Below are 16,406 nucleotides of genomic sequence, written 5' to 3'. Positions count from 1 at the left end.
CTCGGAAAAATATATCATCTTATTCCTTGTTGGTTCACAATGCATAAATTAGCATTATTTCAACTAATGTTATTATTTGATAATGATCTTTACATATATTTAATTCAATTTAATATGCGAGTGCTCAAAGTTTGAAAAAAAACCTCTCAAAATGAAAAAAAATAAGTGCAAGGAATAGACTATTTACTATATTAAAGGCATTGAATTATGGACAAAAATCAGTTGCACTAATAGCGCAAGACTATAAGAGCAAGTTTGTCCCGCAACGACGATTTAGGAGCCCTTGCTTACAAGTGACCTCTATGATCGTGAACTCTTAACTTTCGACTAATTAGAGAGAAGTTTCAAACATGTTGAACTTGTGAAGGACTAAAATTTGTGCCACAATTGTTCAGTATTATTTATTGTGTAGTAGCCGTGCTTATGCTATTTTAAATTTCGTTCAATTTTTAATATTTTAACATTTAACTTTCCCAACAACAGCCCTCTGAGAAACATAAAAAACGATTATTTAATGAAAATTGCAGATGAAACTAAATTTCAAATTCAGGTCAGAAAAGGCTCCTTATAAAAACTCTGCTTTTTCTTAGGCCATTGTGCTTTGCTGATACGTATTTATTACGTGGTGAAAACGTCGATCATAGCGTAAATTAATTTCGATTATTCTAACAAAAGGTTTTTACTTATTTATAGTAAATATTTTATGTTAATATATAATTTATAAAGTTTTAATTTTTTTTAAATAAAAAAATCTTTCAATTTTTGAATTGTTCGAATTTGAATAATTTCATATTAAAATAAAACAACGTTAAAAATAAACAGCTAATTATCCAAAAAGAAAAAGGATAAATCAAACTGCCACTCAAGTTTAAATCGGAAATAAAATATCAAATTAAAAATTTAATCGAAACGAAAGATAGGATGGGACTAACGTGTCGTTTATATTTCCATTCTCGATAGCATCTGTAGCATTAAAAATTTATAATTAATAGAAAGATCTCCAGATTGTTTTATTAATATAAAAGCAAAAATTCAATTTTATATAATTTATTATTGATTTAAAATAGCCGTTTAATTCAGCTTTATAACTTGAAATTCTAGAAGAAAAAATATATTTAATTATATTCAGAAAGAAAGTGTTAGAATCAAAATTAATTGAAATGTTTAAAAATTTGATGCAAATATTTCATTAGAGAGTCAAGTTTGTGCATATTTTCCTTCGTTTACTTCGCCCTCTTTATGTTTGGTTGCTGCTCGGACATGTTATGCCCACCAGAGAATATATAGACGTCGCCGTGAATAAATTTACTACAATTGTTTTGTAATATGTGGGAGGTAGTAGATATATTATTAAAACATAGTGTCTAAAAACGTAAATAACTTTTTTTTCACAAAAGTTGAAAAATAGTGTTCGGTGAATTAAATTTAACTTAAATAACTCAGTGGATTGCACGCTCGCCAAAATAGGATGACATTTGAACAATTATGTAACTGATTTAAATAGACTCGGATCGATCCAATTGAAAAAACGTTACGTAGAAAAACTGACTTTTCCACACTTCAGAAATGTTTTGTGTGAATGTTTGGATGTTTTAAAAAATGTTTACTATTTTAGTTTTGCTTTTATTCAATTTTTTTCTACAGCTTTCAAGTCGAAAATAGTGATTTTATTTGCAAAATGTAATTGTTTTATAGGAGGAATCATTTTTAAATTTAAATTTACATAAAGATTTTGTTGAATTTCAAATTAACAATAAAAATTTATTGAAAAATTGTGTTAAGTCAAGAAAAATGTGATGAAAATTTTATCATAATAAAGAACAATTTGGCAGGCGAACCGTCAATAAAAATCGCCTTCATCCCAATTTGAAAAGTAGCTATCAAGAGAAAACCATACGCACATGCATCTAAGTGCTGAAGTTTTTAGTTTTTGTAAAATTGTTTTTGTTGATTCAATTGTGAATTTTTTATATGTATTTAAAACATTTTTGTTGATATAATTTTTGGCTTTTATAGAAATATTTAGTAAAACTGGACAGAAAAAACATTAACAGGAAACAAGTGATTTTTTAAATTAACGATTACTAAGAAACACATTGTTTCCAACATGGCAAAAATGTTATACAAAAAGCTAACAGAATTTTATTTAATTAGTTCAAAATTAATTTACTCTGAAATATTTTCAAACATCAAATTTAAATTATTTCAAAAGTTTATGTATCGTTTTGCGTCCTATCAATTTTAACAATTTTTAAATTAAATTCCAACTGTCACAAAACCCTTTTCAATTTTGACATACGTAATGAATTAATTAAACTAGGAGGACACAAAAATGATTGATAGATAAGCTGTCTGTTGTCAATTTTGAATGTTAAAATGCGGATTGCTAATTTTTTAAATGTTATCGTCATTGTTGTGAAAATAATGTTGTCGATTTCAGTATGTAGTATTTCAAACTGTAAAATATTATTTCTGGTGATACGTACCTGTTTTCTTCAGCAATATATGGCTGAGTAGTACTAAAAAAATTAGCCTAAACATTCTCAATGTCTTTATCACTATCTAATATAACAACACAATGACGTTTCGTTAACAATTATATAGGCATACAGTTGAAAGATTTTTGTTACTGGTTCAATAAATAATTTTTGACTTTCTATATATTTTTCAGTTTTTTTAACACTTGTCAAATTTGATTATTTAAAAATTTGAAAAAATTAAAAAAAATTAAATAAAAATAGAAAATATTTAAATTAAAATATCGATTTTTTTTTATCTTAAAATTGACTAATTTGAAAGTTCTAACAAAGAAAGTTAATGAAAATCCATCGTAAACAACGAAATAAATAGACCGCTGTTATTTCAGTCCTGCTTATAACTTCGCTTATAAACAGATAGAGAATACATAAAGATATGCCAACGAACAATGCGGCCTTACATAATCTATACAAGTTATCATTCAATGTTAGAATATCAGAGTATCAGTTAAGAAGTATATATACAATCGATTTCAACAAAAAAAAATTATTTCTATCCTATTTCCGACCTGCAATTAATAAACAATAAACGTATAATGAATAATGGCAACGCCGACTGATTGAATGCTTTGAAACGTTTTATATCATTTGATTAGTTTTAATTGAAATTTTCAATGGATGAATCCTCGTGTCTTAAGATTTTTAACATTTTGCGCTGACAAAATAAATTCTGTAAGACAGAAAAACAACCCAGAAACAATTCTTAAGGTTTTATTATTAACAGCCCTTTTGAGACAATTTGCTATTCATTTCATTTTTTATACCAGATTTATTTTTAGTAGGTATGTTTATGGTTAAACAATTGTGTGTATGTATTTGTGTGGTTGTGTGTGCGTGCACAACGACAATGATGATTATGGTGGTGGTTGTGATGATGATGAATCTTAAAGATGGTGGGCTGCGCCTAGAAGAGATGAATGCATATTTTATAACAATGTTCTGCAGTTCGAAATGAACAAATGTCATCAACAAATTTTTCATTTTGATGGATGTGACAGGAAGCAGTATGGGACAACCACTCGTCAATGATACAAATAATACAAATAATACAAATGTTACAGATGATATACAGGATACAAATGATATACATGATATACAAAGCATACACGATGCAAATGATACATATGTTGAAAACACTACAAGAAGCTGCTGATCTTTTTTTGTGCTAATTCCCGTTTGTAGGAGTGGGTTGTTTTTAAAATTCTCAGCATAATGATCTTTGTATGCTAATTTACTTTTTTATTTTAATTTATTTAATTAAAATTAAATTACCATATTTTACACAGAATGCTCTAAAATTTTCTCTTTCATTGTCTGGTTTGTTTCATATCTCATGTAAAGCTTTTGTGCATTACACAAGTATTGCTATAAGAATTTTCAAAGACCAATTGTTTGTTTGTCTGATTAATTTTTCAACATTAATGACTATTTATTATCTACAATATCTTTTATTTCATAAATCCATGGAATTATAACTGAACCTCTTGTGTTGCATCAAAAAAATACGGCTTACCACCAATCATAATAATGACCATAGTTGACGATTGATAACAATTCGCGGTGAGATTGTTGTCTTTGCAAGGAATCCTTAATTAAAACACCCACATCGCAGCGTATCGCATCATGCCGCTAAATAAACATCAGTTCTACGTCTTGCCTAACATAATGATTGTAGTTAGTGAACGTTGTGTTGTATTATTACACACAGTCTGCTGTCACATTCTAAATCATATTGTTGAAAGGGAATTTAAAGGCTGGTGAATATTTTATTCAGTATTCCATCCATTCAAATCGTTTGCAACTGGGGACTTTTAAGAAGTCACAGAATATTGTGGAAGTTGCTTTATGAAAATTGCTGTTAAGCCTGCATAGCGTAACCAACCATATTTCACGGAAGCATTTTAATATGTATTAAAAAATCAAACAAATTACATTGATACATTAAATCGACTTATCGTTCATAAATTTTGAATTGACAAATGCAAGCAACAAAATCAGAAAACAGGAAAAATAAGTTTGAAACATTTTCAATTACACTTCTTCAAAATAATTTTAGTTAATTTCTTAATTTCATTGTTGCAACTTATGTAATGAACACAACACGAAGATATTATGAAATGAGTTTTTAATTGCTGACGTGTGAGGAATATAAGGAAATGGATTGGATTATTAACTTGTAGTATCAATATGTAAAACGGTTCGGCAGCAGTATCCAAATGCGCGTTAAATATTGTTCAGAAAGGAAACATTTGAAATTATCGTTAGGTAACTTCGCAACTAGCACAACATTTAGAGTAGAAGTGAAGCAAATAAGTTGGTTGTCCAGTTAATCAATGTGCCTAATCCAATAAAAGGTTCCGTGAGAAACTTATCGGTCCACTCGGCTACATGTAGGCAGGTACTCGAATTTGAATGCAGGCTTCCTCATAAATTATGCAGAATTTGGAAGCAGCTTCACGTCAGTGGGAAGTTTATTTTTATTTTCAAAAATAGAACATGCGCTCTTGTCGTTACTTTTCTACGATTGATTCGAAATGTCTCACTTGGTTAAAACTGTTAAAAAGTTGAAAAAATTAAACAGTTGAATTTGCAGCAACCTTTCAAAAAAATTTTTTGTTTTAATTATGATTTTTTATTTCCCTTTTACTGTTTAAAAAATTAAAAATTGCAGTTTTAATCACTCAATAATTTATAAATGAAAACCACCGTAAATAAACCAGCACATTTTATTTCCATTTATTCCACCAACCTTCCCTTTTCCACAACTTTATTTTCCATTTATCTTTCCGCCAATTTGCTAAACCTGCGCATACGTTTTGACGTGCCCTGTTGAAATATATATCAATAAGATCGATATATAAAGATCTATATGTACAGCTTATTAAAAAACAAAAACTGATGACGATTGATGTTACTAAATACAAAAAAGTTGGTCCCCCAATGCAAGATACTCCCTGCCTATCATGCAGGCGTGTTGTGTGTTGTTGATGCACATGCGTATGTGGGTACGTTGTTCGGGGAAATCTGGTTTCAAACACTTTTGACGTTACGGTCGGGGCGCTATATAAATAACATATTGCTGTTATGCTTTAGGTAATATATTTTGTTTCAGAATTTTGTTTTTTAACCGTTACGAACGTTTTACAATAACTGTGAAAGCAAACTTGTGTCGTAATGCAGGGATTGGTGCTGGCGTAAAAAGCTGAGCCATAAAATATTATATTCCGTGTGCTGACTTAAAAATCATTGTCACGAGATCGTACGCAAGTACTTCATTTCTGCCCCACACTATCTACAAAATGTCACTAATGTTAAAAGTTATCACAATGTATCAGCTATAGTTGAGAAACTCCTGATTATAATTTTTTTAAATTTTCAATAAACCTCACCAGTTCTGTTGTCTATTCATCTTTATTGCAGCAAAATAGGTAATTCATGTTAAACTATAATATATCGTCAAGCATGACACATATTTCGTACTAACTCTTGCGTTGCTCTTTAATTGGAATTCAAATTAATTTCACCCAATCACTTTACAACGTTGAACGTTTATAAAATATTTTCTTGGTTGTTAACTTTGTGTAAATAACGACATAAATCATTTTCAGTTATCTGTCAATTTATTATCATCATTTTATTGCTCAGAACTTAAGATCTTTTATTGACAAACACTTGAATTCATTGCAATTAATGAATATACATTAAAATGACGTTATTACGTAGAATATGCATATAAGAGAATTGTTTACCAATGAAATAAATTGTTTTAAAAGATTGGTAAGGTAACTAACAAGAAAAAATTGTATCAGATCAGATCAGAAAGAAGCAGCATATTTGAGGTGTCTGAACAACATGAAGTTGATTGCGTGCAGTCTGGTATTATTCGTCTGGTCCATATGGAATCGTCACGGTAAAAAACTGATTTGATTTATTATAGTTACTTTTCACTTTTCTTCATTTCAATTTCACAATCATTAATTTATTCAATTATCTGTTTTGTAATTTATTATCAAAATGATTCATTTTTTGTTTATCCAAACCAAACACAATTTCAGCAATTTCCAAGCCAGTGATTGGAGCTTTGGGAAGCAACGAAGCTTTCGTGTTAGATGGAGAAGATGTCATACCAGGAGAATTTCCTCATCAACTTTTGCTGGAAAGAAGAAATTTGAACAAGTGGGGCTTGATCTGTGGGGCAGTTCTCATCAGCAATGTGTATGCATTGACTGCAGCTCACTGCGTTGAAAACACGTAAGTTTTGTTATTTAGTAAAAAAATATTACAACGAGACAAATAAGACGTCATTTATCTCATCTTTTCAATATTTACATAACGACATTTCTGTAATGTTCGATAGTGAATTTTTCGAGCTTACATTTTGATAGCCAAGAAAAGAATCATACTATCTGAGTGCATATTACCAGAGATGACGTGATGCAATTAAATATACCCAAGTTCAGATTTTGAACTTGGTCAGCTCGCCTCACGTTTGGTAATAAAATTGTGATTTTGTGGAGGGGATTTTGAATTCAATCGTATAAGCTAAAAATATATTTATAGATTGGTGTTAGATTTATTAATATAACGAAATTGTTTATGACAACTTTTTTAATTGTTTCAACAAAACTTAAACTCGAAATGTTTCAGCGAGGTTAAGAGGCTTCGAGTTGTTGCGGGACTTCACGATGTCACAAACAGAAATGTTTCGCAGCATGTCACTATCCAGTCAATCAAAATGGTAGAAATTGTCTTCTATGTAATCCTGTTTCATTGTTTGTAATCTATCCAATAAAATGATTGATGTCTGATTAAGTAGTTTGAAATCATTTTGTCAATTCTAAAGAAATTGTGTGGTAAATAAATTTTTCCAGCACCCAGATTTCAACGAAGGTCCTGAATTCCTAACAAATGATTTGGCAATACTGACCTTATCCGATGGTTTGATAGTGAATGACTACGTACAACCGATACAATGGATCAGTCAGGAGAACATAACGCTGGATGGTTACTCGTGCACTATCAGTGGCTGGGGCAAAGGTTCGCCACTTTCTATTCATAAATATTTTTCAGTTTAATTTTAAATCAAAGTTTATTTCAATGCCAACACTTTCTATTTTACGAAATAACATTTTCAATTTAATGAGTTGATAACTCGTAGTCTGAACTCCTTAACTTGACGCCCCGCTCTTCTTACCTTAACCAATTAAAAATATTTTTCCAAATTACACACTTTTCCAGTTATTAAAAGATTTTTTTTTAACAAAATATGCTTAAACATGATCTTTTTCGTCAGAACGTGAAAACTTTTATAGACGGTTTTTTTCTGATAAATGCAAAAAAAGAAACTGAATTAAATGAAATTTTTTTTTTAAATGACAGATGAGAGTACAAATCACCCAGAAGTACTTCAGAAGGTTAGTATCAGTCTGATCAGCAACCAGAGATGTGATGACATCCTATCCATATTTTATAACGTCAAAACCTATCCAGGGCATCTATGTGGCTACGAACCCGTGAAAGGGTCTTGTAAGGTTAAATAAATTTGTTCAACTTTGAAAATACTTTTATTGAGTTATTTTTTGAGGCGCAAATTGTGCTTCGTTTCTTGGAATGAATGAATGAATGAATTAACAAATATCAATGTAAATAATTATTTAAGGGAGACAGCGGGGGTCCACTGACCTGTTATTACAAAGAGAAGGCGTACTTGGCTGGGATCACTTCGTGGAATATTATGGGCGATGGAGTCTGCAATGCTACTTTCCCGTCGGTATTTGCAAGAATCAGCTATTTCAACAAGTGGATCGTAGAAAACACGCCTTAGATATTTCATTTTATGAACATTAAATCAAATTAACCACTTCAATGAACGCGTTTACAATATAGAGAATAAGAATTTAGAAATAAAATCGGAGTTTCAGTTCTATTATAAAGTGAAAAGCGTTTAAATTTGTTTTTTTAAATTATTAAAAACCGGCCACCGATCGTTCGGTGAAACCAGCTCAATCGACCAGCTTCAAGAAATTAAGAAAATAATTAATACTTTTTATTTTCACTCATTTAATGTGAAGTTATTTTGTCTTTTGCCTACACAATCGCTTTTAAGAAACCTTTTTAATAGTTATAAAGTCTACTCATGCTTCTCATGGCTTAAATTATTAAGCGCCACACCATTCTATGAATAGAATAATAACATCAAACTCATATTCTGTGTCTTTAATGTTTTTAAAGTAGCGTTAACTTTTAGCTTATTTAGCCCTCGTTGAAAACCGCTCTTTGTTTATATTTTATGTTGCTCGTCGCAGATTAGTTGAGTTTTTAATCAAAGTTTGCTTTTCAATAAAATTGAATGATGGAGATTGAAAATTTCCAAACGATCGTTGCCGATTTGGAAAAGGTGTGTTTTGGTTGATGCATAGCTGGCCTGGCGTGATGTGTTGTGAAATGCCTATGCAATTTGCAATATCAATATGTATCATGAATTGACAGGATGGGGGGTGGTTGGTTTAAATTTAAAATGTGATTTTTTATTCATTTATTTTATAAAATTGTTTATTAGCTTATTAGGTGTTATAACTTATAACATGAGATGTTATGAGGTTCTCAGCTTGATCCGAGGACTTAAAAATTGTTTTTTGAACAAATAAAAATAATTAGTTTTTAATTGTTGTTTATTAGTTTTTTTAGTTTTAATTAAATTTTATTTTATTTAACAACCTGTTATTTTTTAATTTGAACAAGACAGATTTCTGTTTTTACCTCTATGAGTATGTAAATTTATTGGCATATTTATATCAGTTGCATATTTGGAGTAATTAAGTTTATTTATGTACTTCTAAAATCAAATGAAAATTTTTAGTTTCAACTCTGTTTAATAATAATTAATCAGAATTTTAGATAATATTTTTCAAAATTTTGTGATTGATAATGATTTAATAAATATTTTGAAAAAATGAAAATTAAATTGATTGTTGTTTTCAAACTTACAGTATTTTCATATCTTATAATAAATTCATTTGTGCATATTTATAAATTTGAACTTAAGTCTCTCTTTTCTATAGAATCCAATTGTTGGTATGTAAAATTTTATTCAATCTGTAACTATTTTTAATTTCTTTGTTATCATCAATGCCAAATTTATAAATCTTCTTATATCTTATGGAATGGTAAAAATGAAATTCTTTAAAATGGCAAAATATTATAAACAATTTATGACTTCTTTAAATGCGAAAGTCGAGTACATGTTTCATTTAAACTAGCTCACATTATTTATAGAGATCTGTAAATAAATTTTAAATAATTTTTTGTGCTCATAGATTTAATGGCTCTATTAATTATTGGAATTGAATTTTATATGAATTAATGGTTGTTTTCAAAAAATTTATCTTTATTTTTATTTCAGGGTCTGACCAGAAGTTATGATGTATTAGTATCAGTATTGAGGCTGCATAACAACCCAGAATCTACCGACAAATTAGAGGTTTCCACCTATTTTCATTCTTTAATGTTTTCCATAAATGTGATACATCGTCACATGTTGATTTTTTTTCTAGGAAAGGTTTCTGTTGAACCTTTTGAATCAAGTTCATTTCAATGTTGTTCAATTGAATAGAAGGTATTCTGCTCTGGTCTTTGAACTTTTGGTTAGCTAAACATTTTGTGAAATATCTTCAAATAAATATTCTTTTATTTTAAAATGAACTATCTTCAAATGAAAATTTTTTAATTTTCGAATTATTTTCAAATGAAAATTACAAAAATGTTGTTAATCTCAGAAATTGGACTGGCTCTCACTATCAAATGAGTTCCATGTTAAATACACCTCGTTTGCTCTTGACCTTATTTCCGCCCACACAGCTTTCTACATGCATGAGTTCATGAAAACTATCATTCAGAACTTCAAGCCCAGTTAGTGTGATGGACGGTTTCTATTGATAACATGTTTATTAATTTCCAGGGGATATGATATTTTGAAGATGATTCTTTTCAACCAGATTTTGTCTTCTACATTTTTATAGGCACAACTTGTATTGTAGCTATGAATTGTGATTTATTTTATCTATTGTTGATGTTGGATGTAAAAGTCAGTCATTCTGTTGGCATAATCATTTATTTGCAGGGTTTTACATAATACCACACCTTGTATTTGGATACAATTTTTGGTGGCTTCATGACCAGCCATTATTTAGTTATATTTCGTTGATTACACTTTTGTGCACACACACCCATACACCACACACACATGTAAATTAATTTTTCTGAATAAACAAATTAAAATCTAGTCAGATCATATTCACATTCATGAAATTTACTGTAGAATTTAAAATCTGATAGCAGCTCAACCGATCAATGATTACAATTACTTCTCTAAACAAACTTATGTCATGAAATCTGAATGTTATTACATTTTGTGATATAATTAAGCTGCAATCATGTTATTGACATTAGTTTTGTAATGTGTCATTTTTATTTATTTCCATTCAACATTACCACTCATTATTCGACAAACTCCAACAGAACCCAAGTATGAACAAATGGCCTTGCAAGGTAATTTATCTGACGAAGAAATAAATAGAGAAAATTTGATGTTTGAAAAAAATCACGAGCTGTTGGAGATGGTTTTCCAGATTGTACCTAGGTCTGTTGGCAAACTTTTGTAGACGTGTTTTAGCTGAAATAATTTCATTATATTATGGTTCATATGATCGAAAAAATGTTGTCAGAATTAGTAGCGATGTTTCATTTTGGAAAGTAAAAATGTTGAAACTTATTTTTAGGAAATCAGGTTTTTTGTTAACATGCATTGCTGTTTCTTTTGTCAGCTATTTCTTGATTATAGTTTTTAAAAATTTTAAATAATTATTTTCTAGTTCTAAAATGATGAGAAATACTCTAAATATATTGTAATAATTGGATTTTGTAATTTATTTTCCAGTGCATTGATGGTTCTGCCAAGTCTAGTTCCTTATTCGTTTCCTCATTATCGGTTGGCATCTAATCATTGCCAGGTAAATCATTTTTCAAACTTTTCAGTTTCAAGATTTCATTTACTTTGACTGCATGCTGTCTCGTGGCTCATTTCATTTGTGTTAACAATTTACATAAGGTCTGCTTTGTGAGGAACATGTTCAGAATGATGAAATACACTCCTACAATGAAAGTTCTCATTCTGCAGTGGATCTTCAAACACATCATCCAGTTCGACGTTAGTCATTTTGTTTTTGATCAAATGTTTCTTTTTTTTTTCAAAATATTATTTCCAAAGTTTATTTGACTGATTCCACAATCATTCAGGCTGAGGCTTCAAGACAGGAAATATTGGCATCAGAAGACGATGATGATGATGAGGAGGTTGAAGAAATTGAAGATGGAGTGGTACTTGATTATTAACTTTCAATGTTAAATTATAAATGTTTTAACGTTTGCAGTTTATTCTATGAAATAGTTCTATATGATTTTCTACACCAGGTAATGGTTATTTCTGCTATAGATCTTTTTTATACCAGATTAATTGCTTTTATGAAATTTTTCTGAGGCATAGTAACTTGTTCTGCCATCTTGCATAATAATAATTACTACTTATGCTAGATTACATTACAATTGAGTTTCAACAAGATTTCTGTTGAAAATAAGTGATCGGTGGAGATAATGTTTTTTTTTATGTTGATGAACATGGAATTTCTGCAAAAAACAAGTTTTCTAATTTAGAGATTTTTTAAAAATAGTAAATTGACGAAAAAAAATTGAAAACTTTACAAGTGGTTTGAATTTTCGGTTTCACAACATATGCCAGACACACTCATATACACATTTCTTGTATAAAGCTTTATTTTGAAGTAGGGTTAAAAGCAAGCATATCCTCAATTTCTAATCCAATCATTTCTTGAACGCCAACTTAGTTTCCAGTGCCCGTGAAATCCAGCGAGCCGAAGATGAAGTTGGTGGTGGCAGACATAATGGATTGTTTGATGCTTGTCGTCTACCAGTACATCATGGATAGCTGTTATGTTAATGGTATGTTTCAGTTGAGTAATTGTTTTTTAATTTCTATAAACATTTTGATAACGCCTACTAATAATTTTTAAATTTCTTTCAAAATTGTTCATGTTTTTTCTTTTTAAACTGGTAACTTACCGTAAAACTTATAGGCACATTGAATTGGGAAGAAACAAAGAAATTATATTTGGATTTATTAAAATGTTTTGATTCTTTGCTACTGACAACATTTAAGACTTGCCACATTCAGTTCGTCCTCTTCTACATATGCAGCTTCAAATCTGTTAGTTGTTTGGTTTTTGTGCAATGAAGAATTTACATTTTTATTACTTTCTATAGACGTCGAGTAGTTCAACTAAGGAAATGTTACCACATAAATTAATGATTGATTGACGGCTTGAATAATTGATTATTCAGCATTTTTTGTTTGAAGTTTTTTGTATGCTATCTTGGAAAAATGTTTTTATTTAATAATAAGCCATGTTCGTTTTTTAGTTAAGTTAAAGTTTGATACAGTTAAATGAGTTAGTTTGAAGTTAATAAATTTACCATCAAAGTTAGAACATTAGACAAGCAGTTTCTAAAAGTACAAAATGTTTAATTAATTTTATGAACTTTTTAAATATTTGAAACAGGAGATTGCAGAAAACTTTGCTGAGTTTCTCTGGAAGAAAGTAATCAGTCCGAACAATGAGGTCATGTACAGACAGCTGTCTGCCAGCTACCTTGGCAGCTTTCTGTCCAGGGCCAGCTACATATCTGTCGAGTTAGTAGTGTCACTATTTAATTTCTGCTTTTATTAATAATTTCTTTTTTGTTATAGTTATCTACAAAATTCATTAATCTCATTATGGACTGATGTCATCTCTATAAGCAACATCATTATTATGACCATCTTTCAATCGCCATTGCAATCATCGTCATCATCGTCATGCTTAGGACCGTGAAGCAGCAGCTGTTGACGATGGTCGAATGGATACACAGGTACATTGACAACTGCACCGACAACACGAACAAACCTGACGTCCATCGACCTTTCTACTCTGTCTGCCAATCGTTCTTCTACATCATCGTCTTCACGCACAAGAACATCATAGACACACCAAAAGGTGAATTTAATCTGGGTGATTGTGTCGTTTAATTTTTTACTGATTTATTTACATTGTTGGATTTTTTTGTCCCGTGAATTTAATCTGGGTGATTGTGTCGTTTAATTTTTTACTGATTTATTTACATTGTTGGATTTTTTTGTCCCATCATTTTTTTGACCATTAATTTATTAAGGATTATTACATATTTTTGTGTGACGAATTGGTGAAAGTATTCGATTGATTGATTTTATTTCAAAATAAATGAAATTAATTCACAACAACCACTCCTAGGTCAAAAATTCTGCATGTCTCTTCACCTTCAGAAAATATCATCATGTCGACTCAATCCACTCAAATTCTGCCTGCTTTCTGTTGCTGAAACATTTTGCGCTGTCGTCAGGTCAGTTCAGCTTACTTCAACTCGCAGAATACCGTGGTTGACGTGATTTGTCACTGGTGCTATTTATCACATTTGTTTAAATTTATATTTTCCTTGTCGACACATGTATGTTTTGGGAAAAAAATTTACGATTTTTTTTTACCTCACTGCCTGATAGCCTACTGCCAATTATACAAACAGACTGACCATCTCGATTAGTAAAACACTACTACATTGATGTTTCCTAGATTTTATCATTAATAAATTATTAAATTAATCAATTTACCTAATTAAATTTTTCAAAAGTTTAAACTTTTTGCAAACGTGCACGTCATGCAGAAATAACCAAATAGCTTTCTGCGACACTGTCCTCGAGAAAAATCGACGGTTGAAAATGTCCGAGATGTCCAAGAACAGCGACGGAGGATGTAGCAGTAGCGTTGGCACCTCGTCAAACTTCCTCTTGTCGTATTTTCCATTCGATCCATATCTTCTAGTTAGGTCTGGTGAGCTCGTCAAGCCATTATACAAAGAATATGACAACAGTCTTTTAAATGAGTGCACTGTCAATGAAGATGTCATATCTGAGGTTTGTTTTTTGTGTTCCTATCAATATTTTTGAACGGATATGTATGCGATACATGTGTAGGTTGTTATGTATTTGTAATGATTTGAGGTGAATAATTAAATATTTGTTGTTGCTTGTTGCCTTTTTTAAAGAGTTGCCATCATCGAAATTCGCATTGAAATTTAATTTGTATCCTTTGTTTGTAGGAGATGGATTATTTAGAAATTGACCAGCTGCCACCATCGACGACGGTAGCCACGACATTAGCCACATCCCCTGCACGACTCATCCCGACATCGCCACGACGAACGAACAACTTTGCATTCTCACCGAAACTCACAGACTACTTCATTTACTGCACTTCGCCTGGTTTTACGCATCAAACATCAAGCAACTAATTAATTTAACTTTTTAGGGTTATTGTTTATTGGTTTGTAATCTTTGGACCAGTTTATATTGGTGTCATTGTGATCGTTATAGTGATTATGTTAGTTATATAAAACGTTTAGAAACTCTTTTTAATGATGAATTTGTGTTTTGATGCTGAAGTCTATCAAGTTATATTTATTACTGTATGAAAATTAAAGGGATGACCAGAAATTTAAATGCGCTCTATAAGTCTTGACTTAAGAAAAATAGCTATTTCTATTGTAAATAATTACTGTAGCCACAGTTTGTAAATATTTCGGTTGTAACGTGTCACATTTTATTTTTTTTTTAATTTTTTGAATAAAATAAGTTACAGAAAATTAAATCTTGGACACTCTTGTATGGTCAGCCAAATCTGTTAACATCTATCTAGATTGAGTGCTCTCATTGTATTGTAAATCTTCATTTTATGCCACTAAACCGCTGAACAAAGTACTCTAACTCTAAATTGTTAGCAATTTGCCTGTTAGTGCCACATTTTCTTATATTTAAACAAATTTTTACCGGTATTTCTCATTTAAACGGTTAATATTTGTCTTTCCGAAATGTTGAAAGAAAACCACCAATGTTTATTTGTAGTATTATTTGTGTTAGTGTAATTAATCATGTATGCCAATTGTATTGTTTATCTACTTTTCAAAGTGTTTCGTGCGTTGTGACGTGAGTTCATCCCATTCGTGCGATTCCGTTGTTTTCGCAAACGCACTTTAAAAACGCATTACGTAATAATTACGAAAACTGCTTCGCAAAAGAGGAGTTGGGTAAAAAAGTAGATAATAATTTGCACAAACTGAAAGACGGACAAATTACAGTGAGCCATGAAGACCGTATGTGAAGAGACTCTTATCGTCCTATATTTCACTGCTCATTTCGCATTCGAAACGCAATCTTCCAGCTATTTTCTTCTGCAAGATTAGTATGAACAACTACTTACGTTTGTAACCACGAGTTTGTCCATGTGTAAATATTTTCCTCGTGTTGTAATTTTGTAAATTTCGAGTGATTTCGGTTCTCTCTAATTTTTCATTTTGTATTCTGTGTCACAAGAAAATAAAGAGGGAAATGCCCGATTAATATTTTTAACGAGCTACTTTTAGCGTCTGGTCATGCAGGTTATGTTAAATATGGCATTCTGCCGAAACAAATAAAATCGTTTGTTGTAGTGGGCCGACGGGAAAGACGCATGAGTAGGTGCTTTGATGACACAAACATTCGTCTTCATTTCGTTTACTCTGCCTTCTTTGTCTTGAATTTAAGGAGCAATTAGCAGCCCACTGTAGAACATCAATGGATTTACGGAGACTGAGATATCGAGGAGTCAACTGCGCACGTCTTGATATTTTTCATTTTTTCCTCATTTTATTGGTGATCATTTCATGAGTACTTCCGCATACAAACAGGTTTCG

The 16,406-nt window shown here is 30.6% G+C and overlaps 2 protein-coding genes across 2 annotated transcripts; both read left to right on the top strand.

Moving 5' to 3' along the window:
- Positions 1–6,389: 6,389 nt before the first annotated feature.
- On the top strand, positions 6,390–8,361 carry HELRODRAFT_159293 (hypothetical protein; the record flags this gene model as incomplete). Its single annotated transcript, XM_009011179.1, has 6 exons — positions 6,390–6,447; positions 6,593–6,788; positions 7,185–7,251; positions 7,409–7,574; positions 7,917–8,068; positions 8,197–8,361. The coding sequence occupies 6 exons, from the start codon at positions 6,390–6,392 to the stop codon at positions 8,359–8,361; spliced, it is 804 nt and encodes a 267-aa protein (XP_009009427.1).
- A 416-nt stretch (positions 8,362–8,777) lies between these two features.
- HELRODRAFT_187961 (hypothetical protein) lies at positions 8,778–15,582 on the top strand. The gene is made up of 15 exons (XM_009011178.1): positions 8,778–8,934; positions 9,940–10,017; positions 10,091–10,180; positions 10,313–10,445; positions 11,055–11,175; positions 11,473–11,545; positions 11,644–11,742; positions 11,832–11,912; positions 12,437–12,551; positions 12,686–12,816; positions 13,169–13,299; positions 13,473–13,642; positions 13,916–14,024; positions 14,343–14,592; positions 14,778–15,582. The coding sequence occupies exons 1-15, from the start codon at positions 8,887–8,889 to the stop codon at positions 14,967–14,969; spliced, it is 1,821 nt and encodes a 606-aa protein (XP_009009426.1). The 5' UTR covers positions 8,778–8,886; the 3' UTR covers positions 14,970–15,582.
- Positions 15,583–16,406: the final 824 nt, after the last annotated feature.

This window comes from Helobdella robusta (assembly GCF_000326865.2).
Source record: "Helobdella robusta unplaced genomic scaffold HELROscaffold_1, whole genome shotgun sequence".
Classification (NCBI taxonomy): Eukaryota; Metazoa; Annelida; class Clitellata; order Rhynchobdellida; family Glossiphoniidae; genus Helobdella; species Helobdella robusta.
The sequence above is the reverse complement of the archived record's forward strand: the minus strand, read 5'-3'. Positions and strand labels throughout refer to the sequence as shown.